This window comes from Panthera tigris, chromosome E1 (genome assembly GCF_018350195.1).
Source record: "Panthera tigris isolate Pti1 chromosome E1, P.tigris_Pti1_mat1.1, whole genome shotgun sequence".
Taxonomy (NCBI): Eukaryota; Metazoa; Chordata; class Mammalia; order Carnivora; family Felidae; genus Panthera; species Panthera tigris.
The window spans coordinates 37,226,395-37,251,526 of NC_056673.1; the positions used below are offsets into that span (position 1 = coordinate 37,226,395).

Consider the following 25,132-nt stretch of genomic DNA (forward strand, 5'->3'; position numbering starts at 1 on the left):
GCTGACTTTTTCTTCCCCCTCTTGTGAAAGGGAAATGGCAGGCTGGTGTTTTTTCTAGTCTATCTGTACCGACTGAAGTAAAGCTTCTGAGGACCAAGGATCAATACCTAGGCACACCATCTAGGCAGTCTAAGTCCAGGTAAAGTGCTGTGGACGTCTTTGCTTCATCAAGTCTGTATATGAAAACAGACACCAAGGGTGGTAACCTCAGCAGCAGCCAGAGTCCCAGGAGGGCTGCATTTCACAAACTATGCTGTGCCTATGGTGGCTAAGCCAACTACAGCAAGGGTTGGCAAACTGTTTCTGTAAAAAAAAAAATAAATGAAGAAAAATAACACAGCATCCTTGGTACACTGAGGATCTTGAGAAAGGGATCCAGGTCAGGGATGTTCTAAGGCAGAGAATATCTTCCTTTAAGAGTCTAGAATCTATACCTCTCCAAGCATACAGATTTCTACTTTTGAGTTTGCGACCCTCAAGTCTCTTTACGTTAGGGCATGATTAGCAATATGAGGATAAGCCAGCTATCCAAATATAGAAGTCTAGATTACAAAAAAGCAGTCCTACTTGCAAAAACACTCTGTAGTAGCTTGGTTTCCTCCATCGTATGATAAAGAACAATCGTAGTACCATGCATGGGACAACCGGGGGAATCAGAGCTATGTATGTTAGATACAGAAGGCAGTACTTACTATATCTTGGCAAATGTAACCAATAGCTTCCAATGTCGACTCTTTCATGTGCTCTGTGCTGTTGGGGTTTGTGACATTGGCCACCAGCTGAGGAATGAGCTCTGGCCATTGGTTCACTGGGATCTCCGCACAAGCAATACCAGCCACACATTGTGAGGCAGAACTAGGCCGGTAAGTTTCTGTGCCCAAAGTCTGCAAAACCTGCACACACACACACACACAAAACAAGATGAAAGATATCAATTTCTAATAATATTTGAACACATTTTGCCTACCGCCAAACCTCTTATATCAGTCTCAATTTTCTGCAACATGCGAAAGTAGAAAAGGCCTAAGTGGTATAGTCAGCTGTCAAAATACAAAAACAAAACCAGCCTCAGTACTAATACCTGCATAATCAACATTGTCCCAGAGCCTAGAAACAAAACTAACCACCCCCTGCTTCTAAATGGAATTCTCCAAAGCCAGACAGACACCTCACGTCAACGTTCAATGCAACGTAAGAAAACAACAGTCAGAAGGGAGACAACGTTAGAAGGCAAGGGATGACAAAATTCACCTTCCAGGCTCCTTGTTGGTGGTACAATGGGAGGATGCTCACGGCCTAATTTTGTGGACACAAAATGGGGGGTTTTAGAATGAGGCTAACTCTGGGGCATTCAAATGGGTCTGATTCACTGTAGATGATGGTCTAGCCTGATTCAGGGAAGAGATCTTCCCACTCATGAAACATGGAACATAGCCTCTTCCCTCTGGTCATTGACAATTTAGCACCCGGATGACTTTCATAGAAAGGCCTTGGTCAGGGAACATCACTAAGCGCAGACACAAAGTTAATGATGTTACCAACACCTAAGAATGAGTCCTTCTTTAACTTCCAATCTAGAAGGATTTGTTTTGTTTGCCCAAGAATCAGAGAACTCTTCTCTCCGCTTTCAACAGATACCAAGAACTAGTTAGATACACCAATTAAAAGGAGATCTGCTTATCATTAAACTGGTCTTCTTTGAAATGATAATCATACAAGGATTTATGTAAAGAGTAAAGGCACAGGTACAGATAAAGGATGAAGCCACAACTGACCCAGAGTTAATCATTACCACAATCAGCTAATTCAGTCAATGAACTCACTAAGAATCACCAGTGCACTCAAAAGGCAAACAGTTAACTGTTCCTGGCATGAACACAGGACAAAGACTAGCTGCCAGATATTCAGGCCAGCTCTGCTGACTGGGTCAGGTCACTTAGTATCCTGCTTTGTAGCTAATAATAATGAACTCCCCATCCTTCCCCTATACAGTATATCATCCCCTATCCCCACTGCCAACAGCTCTGCCCAGTAACAAACTGTTCTGATTGATTCTAAAGGAAGGCTTTGCTCTCTAGGGTTACCAGAGCTGGAATGGCACGCCGAAAAACTGCACACCGAAGACATGGAGTGGGCGAGTGGGGATGAGACGACCGGTCCAAAACAGCAGGGGCCGAACAGGTATCAACCCAAGTCCGACTAAGAGTTCCAGTTCAAGGTGCCTTTCCACTATGCCACACCGTCTCCTAGTACAGATGCAGAGAGCACCGAATCCCATTGTAACTTTATCTTTTCTCCTTTAAATTGCTTCTGGAAAACTCTTAATTAATACTACTTGAGGTGATTTAGGGGTCACAAATGTCCAACTCCTAAGTACAGAAATTTTTTTTTTTTTTGACCTGGGGTAATCCTAATGATTATATTCATTATCAGAAATAAGAAGAATAACGAAGTAGCTCTCAACTGTGTCCAAGACCCACATTTCAAAAAAGAAATAACCATCAACACTGAGAAAGTACTAATTACCAGAGGTGCTACAAAAGGGAAAAAAGGCCCTATCAGCTGGTCTTTTTTTTCCATGCAGAAGGGTTCAACAACGCATATACAAAATTCACCCAAATTTAAAAAAGTGTTAAAGGAGTGATGTGCCAAAAAGAGTCAATTACAGTTCTAATCAGGTCTCCTCTCATTTACTACTGCGTAATTCAAGGAAGAAGAGAAACTGAATGGGCACTACACGCACCAAGATTTCCAGTGACTGATGAATGAGCTTCATTTGTATCAAATTACTGAAGGGAAGATTATAATGTTATTACATAAGCAGACCCAATGTGGATAGAAATAGCTCTACATATTCCAAAAAAGATTCAAAATAAATTGGCTTTCATAATCTAGTTCCCAGTCATAAGTACCTTCGTGTAAGACTGGAGAGGGAAGGGATATATAACTTGAAAGAGAGCTCATTGCCTCAAGGGGCACATATTTACCTAATGCTGACACCTAAAACCAGGAAACAGTAAATATGATGTGTAGAACCATGACATGTACAAGCACACATTTAGGAATCCCGCCCCCCCCCCCCCCCCACCGGTTTCCCCCTAAATACCAAGGACCAACTGCTTGACTTACCGTTTTTGGTGCCTTATCCACATTAAGACAGACCACTAAGAACCTCATTAAGTAGGGTGGGTGGGGAGGACATCTGGCCGTATATTTTGAATGTTTCGCTGCAGCTAGAATTATGGATTTTAATTCAACAACAAAGTCACAAGAACTCCATGATGCAAGGGACATCCTACTTTCCTCAAACCTCATCAGTCCACTCTTTGAACACCCTGATTAAAGGCCAGATGTTTCTTAAGGAAGTTTTCCTAATTTGCTAAGTAGATAAAAGCATCATTAACATCATATTCTTATTTTGCCAATTCTTTGGGCTTGAAAGGCCCAGGACACCATTTAGTTCCCCTTTGAACCCCACACTGTGTCATGCCTTATATCACCAAACAATGAGAATTATCTACAGCAGAACTTCAACAAGAGCAGGGGCTGGCTGTGAAAAAAAAAAATCATGTTGGAAGACAGGAATATTTACAAAATACTCAAGCCTAACTCCAAAACAGAATCTCTGGAGGGAGCTTGGAAATATACTACTGTTATACATTCCTAAGTGATTCAGATAGTTCAAGTTTAGGAACCACCAATTCATATACTATGTCAATTCACAGATTCTACAAGTTGTGGCATCTAATGCAAGTTCCCCAAACCGCTACAGTTTACCTTAGTTCTGAAAAAAATTCCAATGCATTCATTAATGGGAAATGATGGCACAGTACAGACAAGCTGAACTGAGAAAGGAAATTTTAATCACATACAATTTTTATCTTTAAGTGAGGCTTAGATCTCAGAAACCTATTACACTGTCAGCTCCATCCTATGTAAACGACAGAACTGATCAAGATGTTTCTTGCAGGGGGTCCAGGAGGAAAGGATGGGGTGGGGGTGAAGGGATGTTTCTTGTTCCCAAGGGCTAACACGACCAAAAGGAAATGAAGTTACTTACATAATTCTTGACTTCCCGTCGAGCATTAGCATCAATTGCAAGCCACCTCTGCTGATATTGTGCCTTGATATCTGGGTCTTTAGATGTCAAAGAGTTCTTGATTTGTAGACCAGCTGCAACTCTGGCAACCTGACTGTTTCCTGGATTTGCCAGCACTCTGGACAGTTCCACAAGGAAAGTGGGCTATTAAGAGAAGATGCATGTGTGAATGAAAATCTCTGGGGAATTTCACCGATTGAGGATAGCTTCCAGAGCACCACAACGCTGGGGGAAACTTAAGTTTTTCAGGACATATCACGTCTCAGAAAATGCTACAATACTACTTCAAGATTTCTATAAAAATGTTATATGGTACACAAGGAAGTCATCCATCTTCCCTTGCAGACTCAGCACTTAACAAGAGTACAGATTTTCCTACCAACATAATTCTTACTGCCCGAATCTTCCTATTAGGTCTCCCAGAAAAAAATAAGTTTGACAGTCTAGTAGTCAAAGGATTCTTCTAGGTAATAATGCCTGATACTCAATAAACACTTATTAAATGAACCAATATGTTAGGACAGGGTAGAAAGTAAAATTGTCTCTCTAAATCAAAAAAAAAAAAAAAAAATCTTAGTCCAAGATGAATATTCAGGGTGGCTTTTGATCTCACATAGGCAGGTAATCTTGTATAACAGAGGTAAATACTTAAAAACCTAAAACACAGATTTAGAAGGCTAGTCCTCTGTTTTATAGCTTGAAGTGCTCAGCAAGAGGGGAACAATGAAAAAAGACAACTTGGAAAATCTCACAATATTTGGAAACAGGAGAAAACTGAAAGATGAAAATGTCAAGGCAAATTTGCCAAGAAAAATGATTTTATGTTTAAGAGTCAACAGTTAACACACGAAAGGCTCCTATATATTTTGGACTTGAGCTGTCCACCAAACATAGTGCATTTCTGAAAAGCGTACTCAATCTTCTGTAACGCATAGGACCCCTAAACTACTCCCTGTTTACAAATTTTAAGACACACTCCTCTTCCCTACAGAGAGCTCTGTCCAATTGGAAAAGTTTTCCAATAGGAAAAACCAAAGCAGACAATTTCTTACCACTAACAAGTTCTGCAGTCACAGCAGAAGATAATTCTTAAAGGTTTTATTAATTATATACCACTAAAAAATATTAGGAATGTCGGAAATAAAATGTTAGGAATAAGACAAAACGCTTATCAATTAGCAGAGGCAGAAACAGGAACATACCCCAAATGGACGTATTATTACTGGTCTTGACTACTGAAAAAAACCCTTTCTATGAAAAATTTAAGGATAAAAAGAGTAGTAAAAACTAGCACATAAGGGGGGGGATTTAAGACAGTTTGTATAAAATAAGCCTCGTCACTTTTTTTGCTTATATTTTGTCTGAACAACAAAGGAACACATTTGGTTATGGCGTTATTTAGGCTTATTTTCTATTACCTTTAAAAGATGTCAAGTATCAACTACCTTTCCACCTGCTCCCCATCCCCCCCAGTAAGAGGGACATCAAAGAGAATCGTTACTGCCACAGAGGCTGTTTCAACCCCATCCATCACACGTTTTTTATGCAGAGATCCAGTCTAGTGGACTCATCTTCATTTTTTCTATACCCTTTAAACTTGAAAATATTAAAATGAGGAACTTTCCTCTGTGATTTCATCTGGAAACAGGCCCGATCAAGGATGAGCCTCAGCCCGCTGTATGGATACAGATCAGTCTCTACCGATCGAAGTAAAACCAAAAAAACCCAAAACCCCCAACCCCCTCCGAACCCAAAACTAAATAACCCATGGAGGAATAACCAGGCAGAAAAGGGAGAAACATTGCCGGAACGGGTTAGGAGGTATTCGGGTACCAGGCCTGGCCATGAGCACACAACCAAGGGACATAGGAAAGGGTAGACTCTGGGAAGTAGGTGGAGAGAATCATAGGGGGCACGGGACTGGAAGGAGAAGCCGGCCCGGGTCAGAGCAGGGCGGGCAGCTGGGCTCCGATCTTCCACATGGCCCCTAGGCCCGGCTCCCCCACCCCCACCCTTGCTGAACACGCAGCGCCGCGCAACCTAACTTCCCTTCCCTCCCTCTTTCTCCCTCCCGCTGCACCGCCGCCCTCAGGCCGCGCGGCGATTGGGCGGCAGTCACCCCGGCGCGCCGCGCCATTGGCCAGCTGCCGGGGCCCGGGGCGGGACACACCCACCGGCTTCCCGACGGCGGGGTTAGGTTGGACGGGGGGGGAGGGGGACGGAATGGGGCGGGGTGGGTTCCCGAGGCCTGGGCCTCCGGGAGGGCGGGAAGGCCCGCACGCAGGGGATGGGTGGACGGCGGGATGGGGGACGGCGGGGTGGCACGCACCAGGTTTTCCACGGCCGCACGCTCCAAGAACTTCTGCGCCGCTTCCAGTTCCAGCCGATCTGGGGGGGAAGGAAAGCGGGAAGGGGACAGGGTCAGAGGGGCCAGGGTTTCCCCTCCCCCCACCCGGTCACCTCAGCCCGACCCCCGGCCCCCGCGTCCTACCGGGAGACACGGTCTTCTCGAGGATGGTGATCAGCTCCATGGCGGAGGTGGTGGCGGGGATTCCTCCTAAGATGACGGTCCGGCCTCTCGGGCGGCGGCTCTAACTGGGGATGGGGGTTGGGGGTCGGGTGGGAAGGGAGGGTGGGGTGGGGGGCGGGGGTCACCACAAGCCCATTCACCGGCTCCCTCTTGGTAGTCGCCCCGGCTCCCTTTCCTTCCTCCTTTCCTTCCTTCCTCCCTCCTAATTTGCTGCTGGCGGCGGCGGCAGCTGCTCCTCTGGCGGCGGGGGAGGGACCCCGGGGGTAGCTCAGAGCGCGGCTGGTGCTCGGGTGGCGGAGGGAGAAAGAAGGAAGGGAGGCAGTAAGTGAACGGCGGCTCGCAGGGAGGGAGAGAGAGGGAGGGAGGAAGGCGGAGGGATATTCGGGCCGGACCTCTCCGCGGCGGCACCGCGCTCCATGTTGATTGGCTGCCCTCCTGGCCACGCGGAATCCCCAATTGGCCAGGCGGTCAGCGTTGAAGGGCCGCCCTGCGCCCATTCGCCTGCTGGTTTCAAGACCCGGGTTGGCTGGGCGGGCAGCGGAATGAGGCGCGCGGGTTGGCTGAAGAGAGGGAAATTGGGGTGGGGCAGGCGAGAGCCAGCCGCTGATTGGGTTGGCCTGGTAAAGGCCTTGAGCTCAGACCGGCTGAGCGCTGGGAGGAGGGTGGACCAAAGGCGAGACTCTTGGCCCGCGTGATTGGCTGGGACACGAGACGTTGATAGGATAGGGCGCCCGGGAGAACTGGGGAGAGGAGTTCGGGGTCGGGGCCGCGGAAAGGCGGGAGGCGCCCCGCTGCTTTAGGAGCCCGGCGCGGGGCACGATGGGACGCCCCCGGGAAGGGGCGGAGCCATGTTCGGGCTGCGGTTGGGAAAGCGCCGTCACTCCAAGGGGCGTGTCGAGGAGGGTTTCGCGGGCCCTAGCGGGGGAGGCGGGGGGGACCGTTAAAGCCCTGCACCGCGCCCACAGGAAGCTGCTTTCTTGGCCAGGCCTACTTGGTACCAGGCTCTCAGCTGGGAAGGACCTTGAAGACCATGCAGCTCAACTTCCAGTTTGCAGATGTGGAAACTGAAGCCCAGAGAGGGTATGCAACGTGTCCAAGATTACGCAGCCGGTTAGTGGCCTGCTGGGGACTGACCATAAGCGCTCCTGACTGCCATTGGCCTTACACGCAGCCTCCCCTTCCAGGAGGTGAATGCTAATCCAGTTCCCTTAGCCTTATGTATAGGTTTTGAGGCCTAACTAAGGTGGGGTGGGCATTTGGATGCCCTTATCCTTAGCTACCAGGTGTTTTAACCTGGGAAGGTACCCCTATAAACGCACACTCTTGAACCAGAAAGAATGTATTTGCAGGCATAAAGGATTGTAGTTCTTAGCCTTTTTTAGTTCAAATCCTGCAAGAAACTAATGAAACCCTTTCTGTAGCAAATGCACATAAAGAAAACGTGCATACACTGACTCCTGGTGAAGAATTTCCTGAATTACTACATTTTCACCATATTGAGTTGGGGTTCATTGGATGTAGCTAGTTTGTGGAGCTCTTTACCATATAGCTTGAGCTTGCAGAATAATTACCCTACTCTAGCCAAACTGGGAAAACCTAGGAGGAACTCTATCCTTCCTGAGAGGTTCCACCCTAGAATTAGGGAAGGTTGGTTAGCTACCTTTAATCCCTAAAAGAAGAGGTCTTTCTCTGCTAGAGCTATCTTTGCAGTTCAGAAGCTGAAAGTGTGAAACCAACCAGTCACCCCATCCTGTGACTGGTTGGTTTCCTATGGCTTAGCAGCCCACCTGGCCCCAGCCTTTGCTTTATCTGTTAACTGAAGGAGAACTGTACTGTGTGTGTAACTTTATTAGGAGTCAGTGGAGGTTAAGTAAGACAACGTGCATGAAAATCCTTTGAGTTGTCCTTCTGTGGATTATCCATACTGCAAATGATCCACAGTTTTGCCTCACTCCAATCCAACTTTCTCCTGCCCTCCGGCAGTTTGCTCAATATGATAATACCAGTGAGGGCAAACACATTTTTAAAGTAGCTGGAATAAAATGCTGGGAAGCTACACGTTTTGCTGCAAAGTTCCAGTCGTTTGGTAAGATCCTTACCAAAACCCAAGTGAAATAATTTTTTAAATTGAACTAAGGTTACTGATGGCGCTGTCTAGTCCCTATCGAAAGCACTCCACACTATCCTGCATTCAGCAAATGCTAGTGAGGCACCATAACATGAGAGTTTAGCACACAGACTCCAGAAACTTCGTGCTGCGTTCATATTCCCCGCAGTGCCACATTTTCGCCTATGTGACTTACTTTGCTTATATGTAAAATGGGGCTAATCGTTGTACCTACTTCATATAGGTTTTTTGGGAGATCTTAAGTGAGTTAATACATGTGAAATGCTAGGAACCCTGCTTGGCCTGTTATATATGTTATATATGCATTGGCTATTACCTATTAAGCATTATTTTGTATTAAGCAAGCGGTTCTTGGTCTTTGGCTTATTAGGAAAGAAAGACTTTAATTAATGAATCTCATAAACAAATGTAAAGTTGGAAGAGTGATCCAGTTAGAGGCTCAGGGAAAGCTTACCTGAGAAAGAGAAGAGTTACTCAGATGGAGAAGGGAGGAACAGCATGTGCAAAGGCCCTGTGAAAGGAAGGAGCACGGGCATTATAAGGAACTGCAAGAAGGCCAACACCCCCAGAGCACAGAGAGCAAGGGATTGAGATAAAGTTGGGAGTGTTGAGTAAAGGAAAAAGCATATGAGACATTGTGTGCCATGCGTATGATTTTGTTTGTATTCTAAGAGCAAAAGCAGCTGTTTTAAGGTCTTAAAATCAGTGGTTATAATGTGGAGATTAGACTGGAAGGAGGGGAGAGGAGATGCAGGGAGACCAGTTAGGAGGCCATGGCCATAATCCAGATAAGAGATGATATATGTAGAAGCGAGAAAGGGAGGTTGTAGTGGAAATAGGAATAGATATCAAGATTAATTGAACTTGGTAATTGATTGGAAGAAGAGGGAGGGAGCACTGGTGCCTACTTGACTTCTGGCTTACACTAGGGAATGGATGATGATGTGATGGCATCTGCAGTGTTTCCCAAGTAGGAGAAATCGGAGGCCATGTGGTCTGGTAGAATGGAGAGGTACACAGGGGCTTCAAGTTTCCTTCCTTCCTTCCTTCCTTCCTTCCTTCCTTCCTTCCTTCGTTCTTCCTTCCTTCCTTTTTAACGTTTATTTATTTTTGAGAGAGACAGAGACAGAGCATGAGTTGGGGAGGGGCAGAGGGAGACGCAGACACAGAATCCGAAGTGGGCTCCGTGTTCTGAGCTGTCAGCACAGAGCCCAGCGCAGGGCTCGAACTCACAGATTGCAAGATCGTGACCTGAGCCAAAGTCAGATGCTTAACTGACTGAGCCACCCAAGCACCCCATTCGAGTTGTATTTCTTGAGCTGTACTTGGTGTCCGCAGGTTTTAATATGTTATTCTGTGTAACCATTTGAACGCCAGGAATATTCACGTCCGATGGACAAATTCTGAAATTAAAGAGAACTGGGTTTTCGTCTTACTCTGCCACTTCCTGCCGTGCGCTCTTGAACACGTTACTTAACCTCTTGGATCCGTGAAATGGGGGGAATCTGTGCGATTTTGAACATAAATGGGAACCTCTCCTCAAAGTGCTCGTTGCAAGTGTCTTGTGCCAGGAGACGCTAACCGGCGTCTTTGAAGCAAGTGTGTTCGTGAAGGGACAGACCTGCTGGCGTGTCCCCACCCAGTCACGCAGCCCATGGTGCCTGTGGGTGAGAAGACTGGCTGCAGGGGGAGAAGCAGTCAGGCTGTGGCCTGATGCCCTTTCCTCCTGAGCAAAGCTAACTGACCTCAGAGGGGTCAAACCGTGGCTTCCTCAGCACTGAGAAAGAACAGAGGTGAGTACAACCCCTGGAGAACTGAGTGCCCCCTGCTTAGTAATGGGGCAAAATATTATTGCCATCTTCCTGACTTGCCACATCACACTTCTTCCAAGTACTTTAGAAAAGAGATCATTTTCATGGAAAAGCAGGGCAGAAATACTATTATCATAAAACACCTCTCTTGTTTCCTGTGGCCGGGCCCTTTGCTCACTAGGCTCTAGCCTTCTTGTGGTTCTTTGGACACACCTTGATCTGCGAGTCTCAGGACCTTGGCATTTGCTGTCCTTCTGCCTGGGTCACTCTCCCCCGGTCGTTCCTTCATGTTCTTCTCAGTTCAGATGTCACTTCTTCAGAGAGGCGTTCCTTGATCACCCCATCTCAGGTAGTTTCCAAGATACTCGTTGTGACAGGACCCTACTTGATTATCTTCAGAACTTCTCGATACCCGGAATGATCTGTTGCTGCTATCTGACCCCACCCCCGCCAGAATGCGTGTTCCACAAGAGCAGGGATCATGTCTGTCTTGTTTGTTGCTTAAAGTTGTGTCTCATACCGTGGTAGGTGCTCAAATATTTACGAAATGGATGAAGCATAACTAAGCATGCAACATGTTCTTCTGGCCTGTGAGAAGTGACTGTCTAGTTGTGTTACAACGTGCTTTATAACTTACCTCACCCTCTTTTCCAGTGTTACTCATACTGGACCGCATGCGTTACCTTTGGTCCAATCAAGCCAACCATGTCACTGTATCCTGCAGAAGTAGCTCATCACTGTCCCAGGCCTGTCCCCCACCTGGAATTCCCTCTTCGTCCCTCTCTGTCTTCAAGGTGGTACTCTTGTTAATTTGTTCATTGGACTACATTAATTTTGGGGCTCCCCTCCCCTGGGCATTTCAAGTTTAACATGGGACTATGAAAATGGCCATAAGAACTGTATGGAGCTAAAGTCTCAGAGAAGGAAGAGAGATGTGTTTCCTGGCTTAGTTATGAGAACGCTTAGTAGACAAGGGAGGATTTGAGCCAAACCTTGGAGGGTTGGAGAGGATTAGAGGGTGCAAGGAAGCCTTCCCTAGCTAAGGTTGCTCTCTCTGCTTAGTGATCTTGGGAATGTTTACTTGAGACCTCTGTGCCTCGGTCTCCTCACCTGTAAAATGGGCGTAAGAGTCTTAGCCGTGGGCGTGAGACCTGTACAGTCACACAGGCGCTTACAATGTCTGGCCCCTCACTTGGTTTAATGCTCTGTTGTCACCATGTGAAATTCTTAATGATTTTTGAACAAGGGGCCCCGCGGGTTGTGTTCTGATCTTGCCTCCTAGAGTTATTGAAAAGTCCTAGGAAGTAGATACGTGTACATTTTTAGAACAGTGAGGGCCTGGCATATAAAGAGGGTTTAGTAAGTGCTAGCTGTTATTATTGTTATTGGTATATTTATTCTCAGAACTCTTGTAACAGTATAGCTCACCACGCACCTCAGGTTAGCATTTAAGCAACCAACAAATACTTTGAGTGCCTGCTCTATTAAGGTACCAGATGGGTCACCAAGATAAATAGTGCAGCACTTCTATCCTGGTTCAAAGAACAAAACATGTATTTTAAACATACTAGTGGGGTCCCTGGCTGGCTCAGCCAATAGAGCGTGTGACTCTTGATCTTGGTGCCATGGGTTTGAGCCTTATGTTGGGTGTAGAGATTACTTAAATAAACAAATATTAAAAAAAAAAAAAAATAGGGGTGCCTGGGTGGTTCAGTCGGTTAGTCTTCTGACTTCAGCTCAGGTCACGATCTCACAGTTCGTGAGTTCAAGCCCCGTGTCGGGCTCTGTGCTGACAGCTCAGAGCCTGGAGCCTGCCTCCAGTTCTGTGTCTCCCTCTCTCTCTGCCCCTCCACTGCTCATGCTCTGTCTCTCTCTCTCTCTTTCTCAAAAATAAATAAACTTAAAAAAAATAAATATACTAATTAGTAATAAGTAATAAATGATATGTGTCAAATGAAGACTATAAGAATTTTTAAAAATCGAATTTGGGGGCCCTACCTTCAGATAGTATTAGTAGCTCTGGTGTGGGGCCTTAGATTCTGTTCCCCAGGTGATTTTATTTATTTATTTTTTTTAACGTTTATTTATTTTTGAGACAGAGAGAGACAGAGCATGAACGGGGGAGGGTCAGAGAGAGAGAGGGAGGCACAGAGTCTGAAACAGGCCCCAGGCTCTGAGCTGTCAGCACAGAGCCTGACACGGGGCTCGAACTCACGAACTGCGAGATCATGACCTGAGCCGAAGTCGGACGCTTAACCGACTGAGCCACCCAGGTGCCCCTCCCTAGGTGATTTTAATGAACAGGTATGTTTTGTAACCACTGGCATGAACTCTAGGGAGGCCTTGTGGAACAGAAGTGAAAGTCTGGCAATGGAATCTATCAGACCGGGGCGGGGGAGGGGTTCAAGTCCTGCCACCTGCTAGCTCTATCACGTTGTAGAAGTTCCTTAGCCTCTCAATTGCCTCCTCTGTAAACATTAAAACCATACTTTAAAGATTAAATTTTAAAATGCTTGAAAAAGCTGAGCGTACATGTACATTGGATATTTAATTATGGGTTACTTCCTTGAGAGGGGGAGGGGAAAGATGGTATCCTAGGAAGGGGCAGTCTTAGAAGGCTTGCTGAAGAAGATAGTTCATCCCTGCAAGCATTGTATTTGGATGGGAACAGGGTTTCTGATTACACACTCCAGCAACAGTCAAGAACAGTCAAGATATTAGGTGGCCCTATTAGAAGAATGCTAAATCCCTAAGTAATTGATGGGATTTAGTAGCTTATTAGATACAGAGGAGAGGAAAGATGGAGGTTGAGCCCTATGTCTCCAGCTTGAGCGAGAGTGGGTCATTTTCAAACCAAGGTCAGGTATAGAAGCTGAGTTGGTGTAGCAAGGTGGGGTAGAGGTTGGAGCAGGGGTCGTGAGTCCAGTTTTGTTTTGTTTTTTAAACACCATTCGTTTTTAAAATTTTTTTTAATGTTTATTTATTTTTGACAGAGAGAGAGAGAGAGAGACAGAGCATGAGCAGGGGAGGGGCAGAGAGAGGGAGACACAGAATCCAAAGCAGGCTCCAGGCCCTGAGCCATCAGCACAGAGCCTGATGCGGGGCTTGAACTCACAGACCGCGAGATCATGACCTGAGCCGAAGTTGGATGCTCAACTGACTGAGCCACCCAGGCGCCCCGAGTCCAGTTTTAAAAACATTTAGTTTTTAACATGAGGAGATACCCAAGGGAAACTAGACATTCTTGATTGGGACTTTGGGGAAGGGCTGGTGCTTGGGGTTAGAAGTCAGTAGATCGGAAACAATCATTGAGGTCCTAAGAGTAAATTATGTCTTGAAGGACGTTGCATAAAGACAAAAGCAAAACATTTGGGGAATGGAAATGGGGTTGCAAACTAGTAGTCACTAAAGTAAGAGGGAGAAGAAAAGGAACACCAGAGGTAGGAAAAGAAATGGGTGAGTGGACTGTTGATAGTTGTAAGAGTCTGAATAATGTTCCCCCAACGATGTCCCCATGCTAATCCCTGGAACCCGAGAATGTGTTAATTCATGTGGCAAAAGGGACCTCGTCCATGTGATTAAATGAAAGATTTTGAGATGGGGAGATTTTCCTGGATTATCTGGGTGGACCCAGTTTAATCACAAAGGTCCTTACAGGAGGGAGGCAGGAGGATGAGCCAGGCAAGGTGACGTGATGACAGAAGTAGAAGCTGGCATGATGGGCCATGAGCCAAGGAACGTTGGCAGCTTCTAGAAGCTGCAGGAGGCAAGGAGCAGCTTCTCTCCTAGAGCTTCTAGAAGAAAACAGCCCTGCTGACCCATTTGAGACTTCTCCCTTCCAGAATGGTAAGAAGATACTTTGTGTTGCTTTAAGCCACTGCTTGTAGCAATAGGAAACAGATACAAGAATAACAAATAGAAACAACCTACATCTCTAAGAATGATAGATGGATTAAGCAAGCTGCTATATGTTGGTATGATGACCGCTATACTGGTAGTTAGCCATTAAAAATTATGCTGTAGGGGGCGCCTGGGTGGCTCAGTCGGTTAAGCGCCCAACTTCGGCTCAGGTCATGATCTCGCGGTTTGGGAGTTTGAGCCCTGCGACGGGCTCTGTGCTGACAGCTCAGAGCCTGGAGCCTGTTTCAGATTCTGTGTCGCCCTCTCTCTCTGACCCTCCCCTGCTCATGCTCTGTCTCTCTCTGTCTCTAAAAAAGAAATAAATGTTAAATTTTTTTTAATTATGCCGTAGAAGACCATCTAATCGTGTAGACAATGTTCACAATAGATTGCCAAGTACAGAAAACAAGTTATCATATTATAGGTATTTATATTAAAAATTCATCAAGCTGTACACTTTTAAGACTCGTGCATTTTATGCACTTGACTACAGGCATGATATATGTCAATAAACACACTGAATATTTTTTTGCACATTGAATATAGATGTCCGGTTTTGTTCAAAGAAGAGAAGCACATGTTCTGTCTGTGTATCCATGAATAGGAAAAAGACTGGGAACGTATAAACCAGATGTTAATAATGGATGTCTCTGGATGGTAGTACCAGAGATGATTTTTATGTTCTTTTTTGAGTCTTCTGTGTGTATTCCAATTTTTCGTCAGTGAACAGATGTTACTTATTTTTGATCAGAAAGAAAAAAAATCTTTCAAATTAGTTTTGTTTGTTTGTTTTTTTTAAATCGAGGATAAGGGGTAGGGAGAAAGTTTGAAGGAGTAGGTGTAAGCCCATGGGCACGGCCCCTGTGGCACCTGGCACAACCAAGCCTCTATAAACAGTTTCTGAAAATAGGTGATGGTTTTTTGCACTGCCACCCGCCCCCCGCCCCGCATCCACCAAAGCAGAAAGGGACTCAGTATAGGAGACACGGAAGGAAGAAGGAGAAAAGCATGAATGTAGAGGTAGAAGCTTTGTGAACCCTGAGTCGGAAGGGCCTCAGAGAAGGGTGGAGGGGGAGCAAATTATTTAATCAGTTTTACCCCTGCCCCCTACTGTGTCTGTGGGCACACTGGACACCCGCACCAGACAGCCTCCACCGCTTTCCCCTTTCATTTAGTCAGTCCTCCTTTGTTCCTTCCTTTTGTTCTTTTTTTGATTACCAGAGTAATACATGCTCCTCACTAGGGAAATTTTGAAAAGCATCGAAAGATAAGCAAAACCACCTGTAATCCCACATTCTACCCACTGCTAAAACATTGGCATATTTTCCCCAACATAGTTCAGTTTTAATCGAGGACCAAAATATTACCATGTAACTTTTTTTTTTTTTGTCACCACCTAAAAATGTACTTTCAAGATTTCTAAATTGGCTCAACTCTTTATCAGGTTGCATTAAAAAATAGTAGGGGGCACCTGGGTGGCTCGGTCGGTTAAGCATCCTGCTTCAGCTCAGATCACGATCTCACAGTTCCTGGGCTCCACATCGGGCTCCACGCTGACAATGCAGAGCCTGCTTGGAATTCTCTCTCTTTCCCTCTCTCTCTCTCTGCCCCTCCCCAACTTGTGCTTTCTCTCTCTCGAAAATAAATAAATTTAAAATAGTATCACCTGCATGTATTTGGACTGGCTCTGAATGGGTTTTCACACTGATCATGTAATGCAGAAGTTAGTGAAGCCTTTCAACTTTTAAAAGCTTTTGACTTAAGCTTTTGAAATACCAATAGAATAAGCTAAAAATTGAAGATCATTGAAGTATGCCCACTGGGTCACAAATCCGGAAGCTCACTGAGGCTTCTCTTCCTGGCCAGGTGTTCCGGGGAATCCTGCATTCTGGGCCCAGACTCTTGTAATCTTCCTGTTCTTGTCTTTATTTGAGTACGTACTTCAATTTTGATTATCTGCTTTGTTGTTTGGGGGGAAAACCCAGCTCTTTTCTGCCTGCGTGTGTCCTTTATTCCCACATGACTGCCACACTCACAAACTTCTGACAGCAGATGTGGGCTCCCCCCCCCCCCCCCAGCAATTCTCTGACACCAGCTGGGTGTCCTACAGTTGAACTCCATTCTGACACTAGCTAACTGGAGACGCTGTCAGACCCCACAGGTTAAGGGCTCAGTCCCACGAGCCTGCCCCCACCCTACTTAGATGCCAATTGTAAGGATAGGTCCCCAGGTTACCCTCAACTTCTGTTTGGCTACAAATCAAAGGTTCGTTCCCACAGTCCCCTTCTCCGGTTCAATTACTTTGCAATTACAGCTCAGGGAATTGCATACATTAGCCACTTCATCAAAGGCTACGACAAAGGATACCGATGAACAGCCAGATGAAGAAATGCATAGGGCAAGGTCTGGGAGGATCCTGAATGCAGGAGCTTCTGTCCCTGTGCGTCATGGATGTGTTCACCCACGTGGAAGCTCCCTAAAGCCCCTGCTATTGGGATTTCTAGAGAGGTTTCCTCATGTAGGCATGATCAATTATTAGCTCCATTTCCAGCCCCTCTTCCCGCTAGAGAAGGGGGAGGGGGCCAAGGCTGAAAATTCCAAGCTGCTTCTTATGTAAGGCTTTCTCTTTCTGGTCACCAGCTTCCATCCGTGAGCTCATCCACAGGGTACTAGTGCTCCCATCACTTAGGCATTTACGAGGGTTTTGGGGGCTCTGTGTGGGGAACCAGGGGCAGATACCAACAACATGTTTTTCCCTATTATCTCACATTTGCACATTTTGTATGCACATATCTATCTTTTTCCCCTGTTGGGCCCTAACTCAGAGTTGCTCAGTTACTACCGATACTTTGAGCCTAATAATTATTTGTTGGGTGGGGGGGAACCGTCCTATGCACCGCAGGATTTTTTAGCAACATCCCTGGCTTTTACCCACTAGATGCCAGTAGCACACCCTTCTTGAGTCATGACAATCAGAAATATCTCCGGATATTTTGCTTGATGGTCCCTGGTGGCAAAAATTGCTCCTTGCTCCACCGCCCTACTCCATCCGCAACCCCCCCCCCCCCCCCCCGCGCCGCCCTGGCAACTGAGAAACAGTGCTATAGCTTCCTGAGGTCAGAGTATATGTCTTATAAATTCCTGTATTCCTGGTCACCTGGGTGGCTCGGTCGGTTAAGCGTCCGACTTCGGCTCAGGTCGTGATCTCACGGTTCATGAGTTCAAGCCCCACATCAGGCTCTGTGCTGACAGCTTGGAGCCTGGAGTCTGCTTCGGATGCTGTGTCTCCCTCTCTCTCTCTCTGCCCCTCCCCTGCTCACGCTCTGTCTCTAGCTCTCTCAAAAATAAAGAAGCATTAAAAAGAAAAAAAAGAATTGGACACTCAACCGACTGAGCCACCCAGGCGTCCCAGTGCACATTTTTATTGTCCAGACAGTATCATTGTCTCATGAAAATAATAGCTAACGTTTATAAAGTCCTTACTATTTTTATTGTTCTAAGCTCTTCACCTGTATTCACTTAGTCCTCATGACAATCTTAGGAGATGAGTACTATTATTATGCCCTTTCTATAGTCAAGAAACTAAGGCTCCAAGAGGTTAGAGCTCAAGGTCACCTAGGGAAGTGACACCTCAAATTTGAACTCAGGCAACAGGCAATCCAGTGGAGATTCTGGGTTCTAAACCATTTTTCCACTGCTTTAAAAAAAAAATTTTTTTTTTTTAATGTGTGTGTTTGAGAGAGGGGCAGACAGAAAGGAAGACCGAAGATCTGAAGCAGGCTCTGTGCTGACAGCAGAGAGCCAATTCTGGGCTTGAACTCAGGAACCATGAGATCATGACCTGAGCTGAAGTCAGACACTTAACCGACTGAGCCACCCACGCACCCCTCTATCTACTGCTTTTAAATATACACACACAAAAAAATCAACCCACTTAAAAAAAAAAAAAAAGCTGGACATTATCCATCTGCCTACAGAATTTGCATAGGCAAACACATGATAAAAATAAAATTTTCTGTTCTGCCTTTTTCACAAAACATGATACAGCAAAGCATTTTTGCCATGTTGCTAAAATCTAAGTTGTTTGAATGGCTGCATCATAACCAGTCCCTTCTTATTGGGTACTTTGGTTGTTGTTTATATTTTATTTGAGACATAATCAAATAAATGTATTTTTTACAGTATAATTTGAATGTAATAAAGTGCACCCATTCTAAGGGCACAGTTATCAAACTGTTCTGATAAGTGTATAAACCTATGCTCCCACCAGTACAGTCACAATACAGAATTTTTTGTTTATTTTTGAGAGAGTGTGTGAGCGGCAGAGGGGCAGAGACAGGGGGACAGAGGGTCTGAAGCAGGCTCTGTGCTGACAGCAGAGAGCCCAGTGCAGGGCTTGAACTCACGAACCGTGAGATCATGACCTGAGCCGAAATCAGGAGTCCGATGCTCAACCGACTGAGCCACCCAGGTGCCCCAAAAGTTCATTCCTTGTCATTGCATTACATTGTATGGATATACAGCACGGCCAGAGCCTCTGTTGTGGCTGACCCAGGAAGGAACAGAGGAGAGAGGTCAAACGGGTTTAGGATTGGTTAGTTTAACAATTTCAGTGGGCCCTGGGTCATACGGACTGTCTCTAATTGTCTGCTGTATGGCCTCAGATGATTAGGGCAGAGGAATAGTGGCCCCTGTGGGAGCAAGGTAAAGTAGGTAGTTGAGGTAAAGGTTTTGGATTGGTTGGCTTGTAGATCAAAGGTACACTGGCAGGAGGATAGTTTACTGTGTCTAAGAATTGGCTAGCCTGGGAGGGGCAGTCTGTCCAGAATCAGCAAGGCCCCGAGATGTCAAAGCATCAGGAAATGCTTGAAACAAAACAAAACACGATGAATACACCTTCTTAAAGGGTTAATCTAGAAAAACTCTGAACTCTGGGATGCTAAGCATAGCTTAGGCAAAGTACTGTGCTGAAAAACAGGGAATTAGGTAAAGACGACATAGGGGATGGTGAGACCTCCTGGCCCCCTTGTCACCTCGGCGCTAACATCCTCCTAGCCAAGCTAATGGCCTACCACCAGTAGGCTGGAGGATCTTTCTTTGGGAAGACTGACCAGCCCAGGAGGACATTCCTGTGGACACTATATTCGTTTCCTAGGGCTACTACTGTGAGCAAATTACCAAAAACGTTGTGGCTTCAAACAAAAGAAATGTATGCTTCCACGGTTTGGGAGGGCAGAAGGTTGAAAGCAAGGGATCAGCAGAGCCATGTTCCCTCTGGAGGCTCGAGGGAGCATTTCTTCCCTTGCGTCTTCGGGCTTCCGGGGTTCCAGGCGTTCTCTGGCTTGTAGATGCAACCGTCTTCACAGAACTTTCTCCTCTCCTCTCTGGGTCTCTTGCAGACACTTGCTATTGTATTTAGAGCCCACCCAGATAATCCAGGATGGTTTTATCTCAAAGTCCGTAACTGACAGCGGCCAAGATTGTTTTTCCAAATGAGGTCATATTCACAGGTTGTGGGGATGAGGATGTAGACCTCTTTTTGGGGGCCCAGCGTTCAACGCGTGACAGGTACTAAGAGCTGAGAGTCCCCAGTGAAAATTAGCCCTCTATGGTAATGCTCACCAACTGAGAAGCCTGTTTCGTGAACTGTTTCATGAACACGAGACTTTCAGACAATTTTAGTGCCTCAGTCTTTTTTTTTTTTTTTTTTTTTTTGAGAAAGAGAGCGCATGTAAGTGGGGGAGAGGGAGAGAGAATCTTAAGCGGCTCCATGCTGAGCACGCTGAGCACAGAGCCTGATGCGGGGCTCAATCCCACAACCCTGGGATCGTGACGTGAGCCAAAATCAAGAGTCAGACGCTTAACGGACTGAGCCACCCCAGGTGCCCCTAGTGCCTCTGTCTTAATCATGAATGCACTGTCAAGGATCACTAGGTAATTGAAGAAACTCTAACGTGAAAGATAAAAACCAAACAGATAAACAAGATAAAGGGAAATCAGAGTATACAGAAATGGCACAGAGAACAGAACAAAACAAAATCTTAACGTAAAAAAAAAAGATGCCGGGGGGTGGGGGGGGCGCCCAGGTGGCTCAGGCGGATAGGTGTCCGACTTTGGCTCAGGTCATGACCTCATGGCTCCTGAGTTCAAGCCCCGCATTGGACTCTGCGCTGAAAGCACAGAGCCTGCTTGGGATTCTCTCTCTCTGCCCCTCCCTGACTCAAGCTTTCTCTCTCAAAATAAATACGTTTAAAAAGAATCTTCAAAATATGAAACCAAGAACTTCAATCAAAGTGTTGGGGAAATATTGAGGAAATATCCTTTTTTAAAAAAAGCCAGAAAATAGAGGCATGAAACGATTTTTATTTTTCCAAATGTTTGTTTATTTTTGAGAGCGAGAGTGCGCGTGCACGGGGGAGGGGCAGAGAGAGAGGCAGACAGAGGATCCAAAGCGGGCTCTGTGCTGACAGCAGAGAGCCAGATATGGGGTCAAACTCACAAACCTGTGAGATCATGACCTGAGTCGAAGTCGGACACTTAACCGACTGAGCCACCCAGCCGCCCCAACATGAAATGATTTTTAAAATTAGCCCAGGAGGACTAACTAATATGCAGCTCAGAAGAGTTATAGAGAACAATGGAGGGAAAGCAATCATTGAAGGAATAATTTAAGAAATCATCTATCTCAGAACTGAATGGCCTAGATCTCCAGAATAAGAGGCCCACTGAGTGCCCAACATAATGGATGAGAAAGAAGTTATGACATTTCAGATCATTGAGTAAATAGAGGAAGGTTACCAGAACCTCCCAGAGATTTAAAACAACAACAGGTCACGTTCGAAGGAACAATCATCAAAATGGCAGGCGCTGTTCATCAGCCATGCTGGAAGGCAGTGGAGGAACACTTTCCAGTTATTTATGACCTGTGGTTTTACATATTAGTCAAATTCCAAATTCAGTAAAGTAAGCACCTTTTCAGACATGTGAAATCTTACAACCCTTACTTCCTACCCGTGGATGCTTTCTCAGGAAACCTCTTGGAGGATGTGGTACATCAATATGAGAGAATCAACCAAGAAACACGTGATCCTGGAAACAGAATATTCGACACAGGTGAGAAGTGAAGAGAATCCCCAAGATGATGATGATGAAGGGAAATCCCAGGGTGACAGGTGGCTTGGCAACAGGCGTAGAGAGTAATCAAAGATTGGGGCAGGAAGACAGAAGGCCCCAGAAAGGATACCTCCAAGAAATAAGATGAAAAGAGTAGAAGGAAAATTTACACTTTTTGTGATGGCGAAGAATGAATTCATTAGAGGGACATGGAAAATGAAACAAATAGAAATGTATTTGTTTTCATTAATAATTAACTCTAGGAAAGTTAAAAGAAAAAAAAAAGCCCTGAAAAAGAAACAAAGCTTAATCATAGTCGACTAAATAGCTTGGCTGTGAATAATATTTATGGAGGCATGATTGTGTAAACAGAGAGTATCGATCTCCACCAACCCCAGCATGCATGGCCTTTCTTCCTTGCAGACTGCATTCCAGCCAGCAGGAAGTCTCTTTGCTCCAGGTATCCCGGGGTTTCTTTTGGTTAAACAGGAAATGAGTTCATTAAATTCAGTTAGTAAATTAATACATTCACAAATTAAATTGTTGAATTAAAATGGCTGTAAGAAAATTGGGTCTAAGCAAAAGGCTGTGGACGAAAGTATACACACACACACACACATTTTTTTTTCTTTTTTAAGCTAAACACTTGGAAGAGATCGTCTGAAGCTTTAAATTTATATTCTGCTAACTCATTTGAGAACTTTTTAAAAATGTTTATTTGTTTATTTATTTATTTATTTATTTATTGACAGAGACGGACAGACAGAGCATGAGTGGGGGAGGGGCAGAGAGAGAGGGAGACACAGAATCCAAACCAGGCTCCAGGCTCTGAACTGTCAGCCCAGAGCCCGACGCGGGGCTCAAACCCACAAACCAGGAGATCATGACCTGAGCCAAAGTCAGATGTTTAACGGACTGAGCCACACAGGAGCCCCTTTTTAAATTTTTTTTTTAACGTCTATTTATTTTTGAGAGAGAGAGAGAGAGACAGAATGCGAGTTGGGGAGGGACAGAGAGAGAGAGAGAGAGGGAGAGAGGGAGGGAGACGCAGAATCCGAAGCAGGCTCCAGGCTCTGAGCTGTCAGCACAGAGCCCGATGCGGCCCTCAAACTCACACTGTGAGATCATGACCTGAGCCGGAAGTTGGAAGCTCAACTGACTGAGCCACCCAGGCACCCCAAGAACTTTTTTTTTTTTAAAGTAAGCTCTGCCCAAACTGGGGCTTGAACTCACCACTCTGAGATCAAGTGTCTCATGCTCTACTACTGAGTCAGCCAGGCACCCCTAATTTGAGACCTTTTGATTTATCCAAACAACATATCACTGTGTATAACCAACCTTCATCCCATTAGAGGGAAGATAAGTCATATTTATTTGAATTCCACATATGTTAGACGGACCCTTAACACATTATATTGCAAATGTTTTTCTAGTTCCATTTTTATTTTTCCACTAGACTGTAAGCAATTTTTTTTGGCTGTTCTCTATTTGTTTAATTTATTTTTTTAAATTTACATCTAAGTTAGTTAGCATCTAGTGCAACAATGATTTCAGGAGTAGATTCCTTAGTGCCCCTTACCCATTTAGCCCATGCCCCCTCCCACAACCCCTCCAGTAACCCTCTGTTTTCCATATTTAAGAGTCTCTTATGTTTTTGTCCCCCTCCCTGTTTATATTATTTTTGCTTCCCTTCCCTTATATTCATCTGTTTTGTGTCTAAAAGTCCTCATATGAGTGAAGTCATATGATATTTGTCTTTCTGTGACTAATTTCGCTTAGCTTAATAATACCCTCTAGTTCCATCCACGTAGTTGCGAATGAAAAGATTTCATCTTTTTGATTGCCGAGTAATACTCCATTGTATATATGTATACCGCATCTTCTTTATCCATTCATCCATCGATGGACATTTGGGCTCTTCCCATACTTTGGCTATCGTTGATAGTGCTGCTGTACACATTGGGGTGCATGTGCCCCTTCGAAACAGCACACCTGTATCCCTTGGATAAATGCCTAGTAGTGCAATTGCTGGGTCGTAGGGTAGTTCTATTTTTAATTTTTTGAGGAACCTCCATACTGTTTTCCAGAGTGGCTGCACCAGCTTGCATTCCCACCAACAATGCGAAAGAGATCCTCTTTCTCTGCATCCTCGCCAACACCTGTTGTTGCCTGAGTTGTTAGTGTTAGCCATTCTGACAGGTGTGAGGGGGTATCTCATGGTGGTTTCGATTTGTATTTCCCTGATGATGAGTGTCGTTGAGCATTTTTTCATGTGTTGGTTGGCCATCTGGATGTCTTCTTTGGAGAAGTGTCTATTCATGTCTTTTGCCCATTTCTTCATTGGATTATTTGGTTTTTGGGTGTTGAGTTTGATAAGTTCTTTATAGATTTCGGATACTGACCCTTTATCTGATATGTCATTTGCAAATATCTTCTCCCATTCTGTCGGTTGCCTTTTAGTTTTGCTGATTGTTTCCTTCGCTGTGCAGAAGGTTTTTATCTTGATGAGGTCCCAATAGTTGATTTTTGCTTTTGTTTCCCTTGCCTCTGGAGACGTGTTGAGTAAGAAGTTGCTGCGGCCAAGGCCAAAGAGGTTTTTGCCTGCTTTCGCCTCAAGGATTCTGATGGCTTCCTGTCTTACATTGAGGTCTTTCATCCATTTTGAGTTTATTTTTGTGTATGGGGTAAGAAAGTGGTCCAGGTTCATTCTTCTGCACGTCGCTGTCCAGTTTTCCCAGCACCACTTGCCGAAGAGACTGTCTTTATTCCATTGGATATCCTTTCCTGCTTTGTCAAAGATTAGTTGGCCATACGTTTGTGGGTCCATTTCTGGGTTCTCAATTCTGTTCCATTGATCTGAGTGTCTGTTCTTGTGCCTGTACCATACTGTCTTGATGATTACAGCTTTGTAATACAGCTTGAAGTCCGTAGACTGTGAGCAGTTTGAAGGCAGGCTCTTGTTCTTTCCTCCGTAAGGTTCTGGCACCTAACACAGACCTTGGCTTTTTTTTTTAACCTAAGATTTACCTACCATAACCTAAGTTTGAGATGGTGACCATTTGTATCCAGAGTGTCCAATTACTCACACAGCACTGTCCCATCTGTCCACCCGGCACCGAGATTGGTGTTCTTATCATTATCTCTTCCACCGTCCCATTTCGCAAAACAGGACGTGAGTTCCAGAGAGTGTCTTGCCCGGAGGTCTTCTAAGTCAGTGTTGACTCAGCCTTCTAAGCCTTCTAGGAGCCTTCTAAGTCAGCCTCTAGGACAACCTGGGTCTCCTGACACCTCGGGATGCACTTTAAATGCTAATTAATTAATTAAAATCGAGGGATTTTTATGTATTATTTTACGTAAATTTTTAAAAGTTGAAGTGTAGCTAGCTGACATACAATGTCGTTTTAGTTTCAGGTGTAAAACATCGTGATTCAAAAGCCTATATACATTAGGCTGCGCTCACAAGGGTAGCTACCACCTGTCCCCCCACAAAACTATTACAGTACCATCGACTGTATTCCCTGTGCTGTGCCTTTGATCCCCGTGACTTATTC

The 25,132-nt window shown here is 45.2% G+C and overlaps 1 protein-coding gene across 1 annotated transcript in view; it reads right to left on the reverse strand.

The window, feature by feature from the left end:
• The window catches only part of KPNB1 (karyopherin subunit beta 1), a 28,272-nt gene extending 21,391 nt beyond the window's left edge, over nucleotides 1-6,881 (reverse strand). Inside the window, exons 1-4 of the mRNA XM_042967186.1 lie at nucleotides 6,591-6,881; nucleotides 6,429-6,487; nucleotides 4,061-4,243; nucleotides 693-893 (exon numbers count right to left, since the gene is read on the reverse strand). Of these exons, the coding sequence (XP_042823120.1) occupies nucleotides 693-893; nucleotides 4,061-4,243; nucleotides 6,429-6,487; nucleotides 6,591-6,630 (483 nt within the window). The 5' untranslated portion in view covers nucleotides 6,631-6,881. The remainder of the gene's footprint in view (nucleotides 1-692; nucleotides 894-4,060; nucleotides 4,244-6,428; nucleotides 6,488-6,590) is intronic.
• Nucleotides 6,882-25,132: the final 18,251 nt, after the last annotated feature.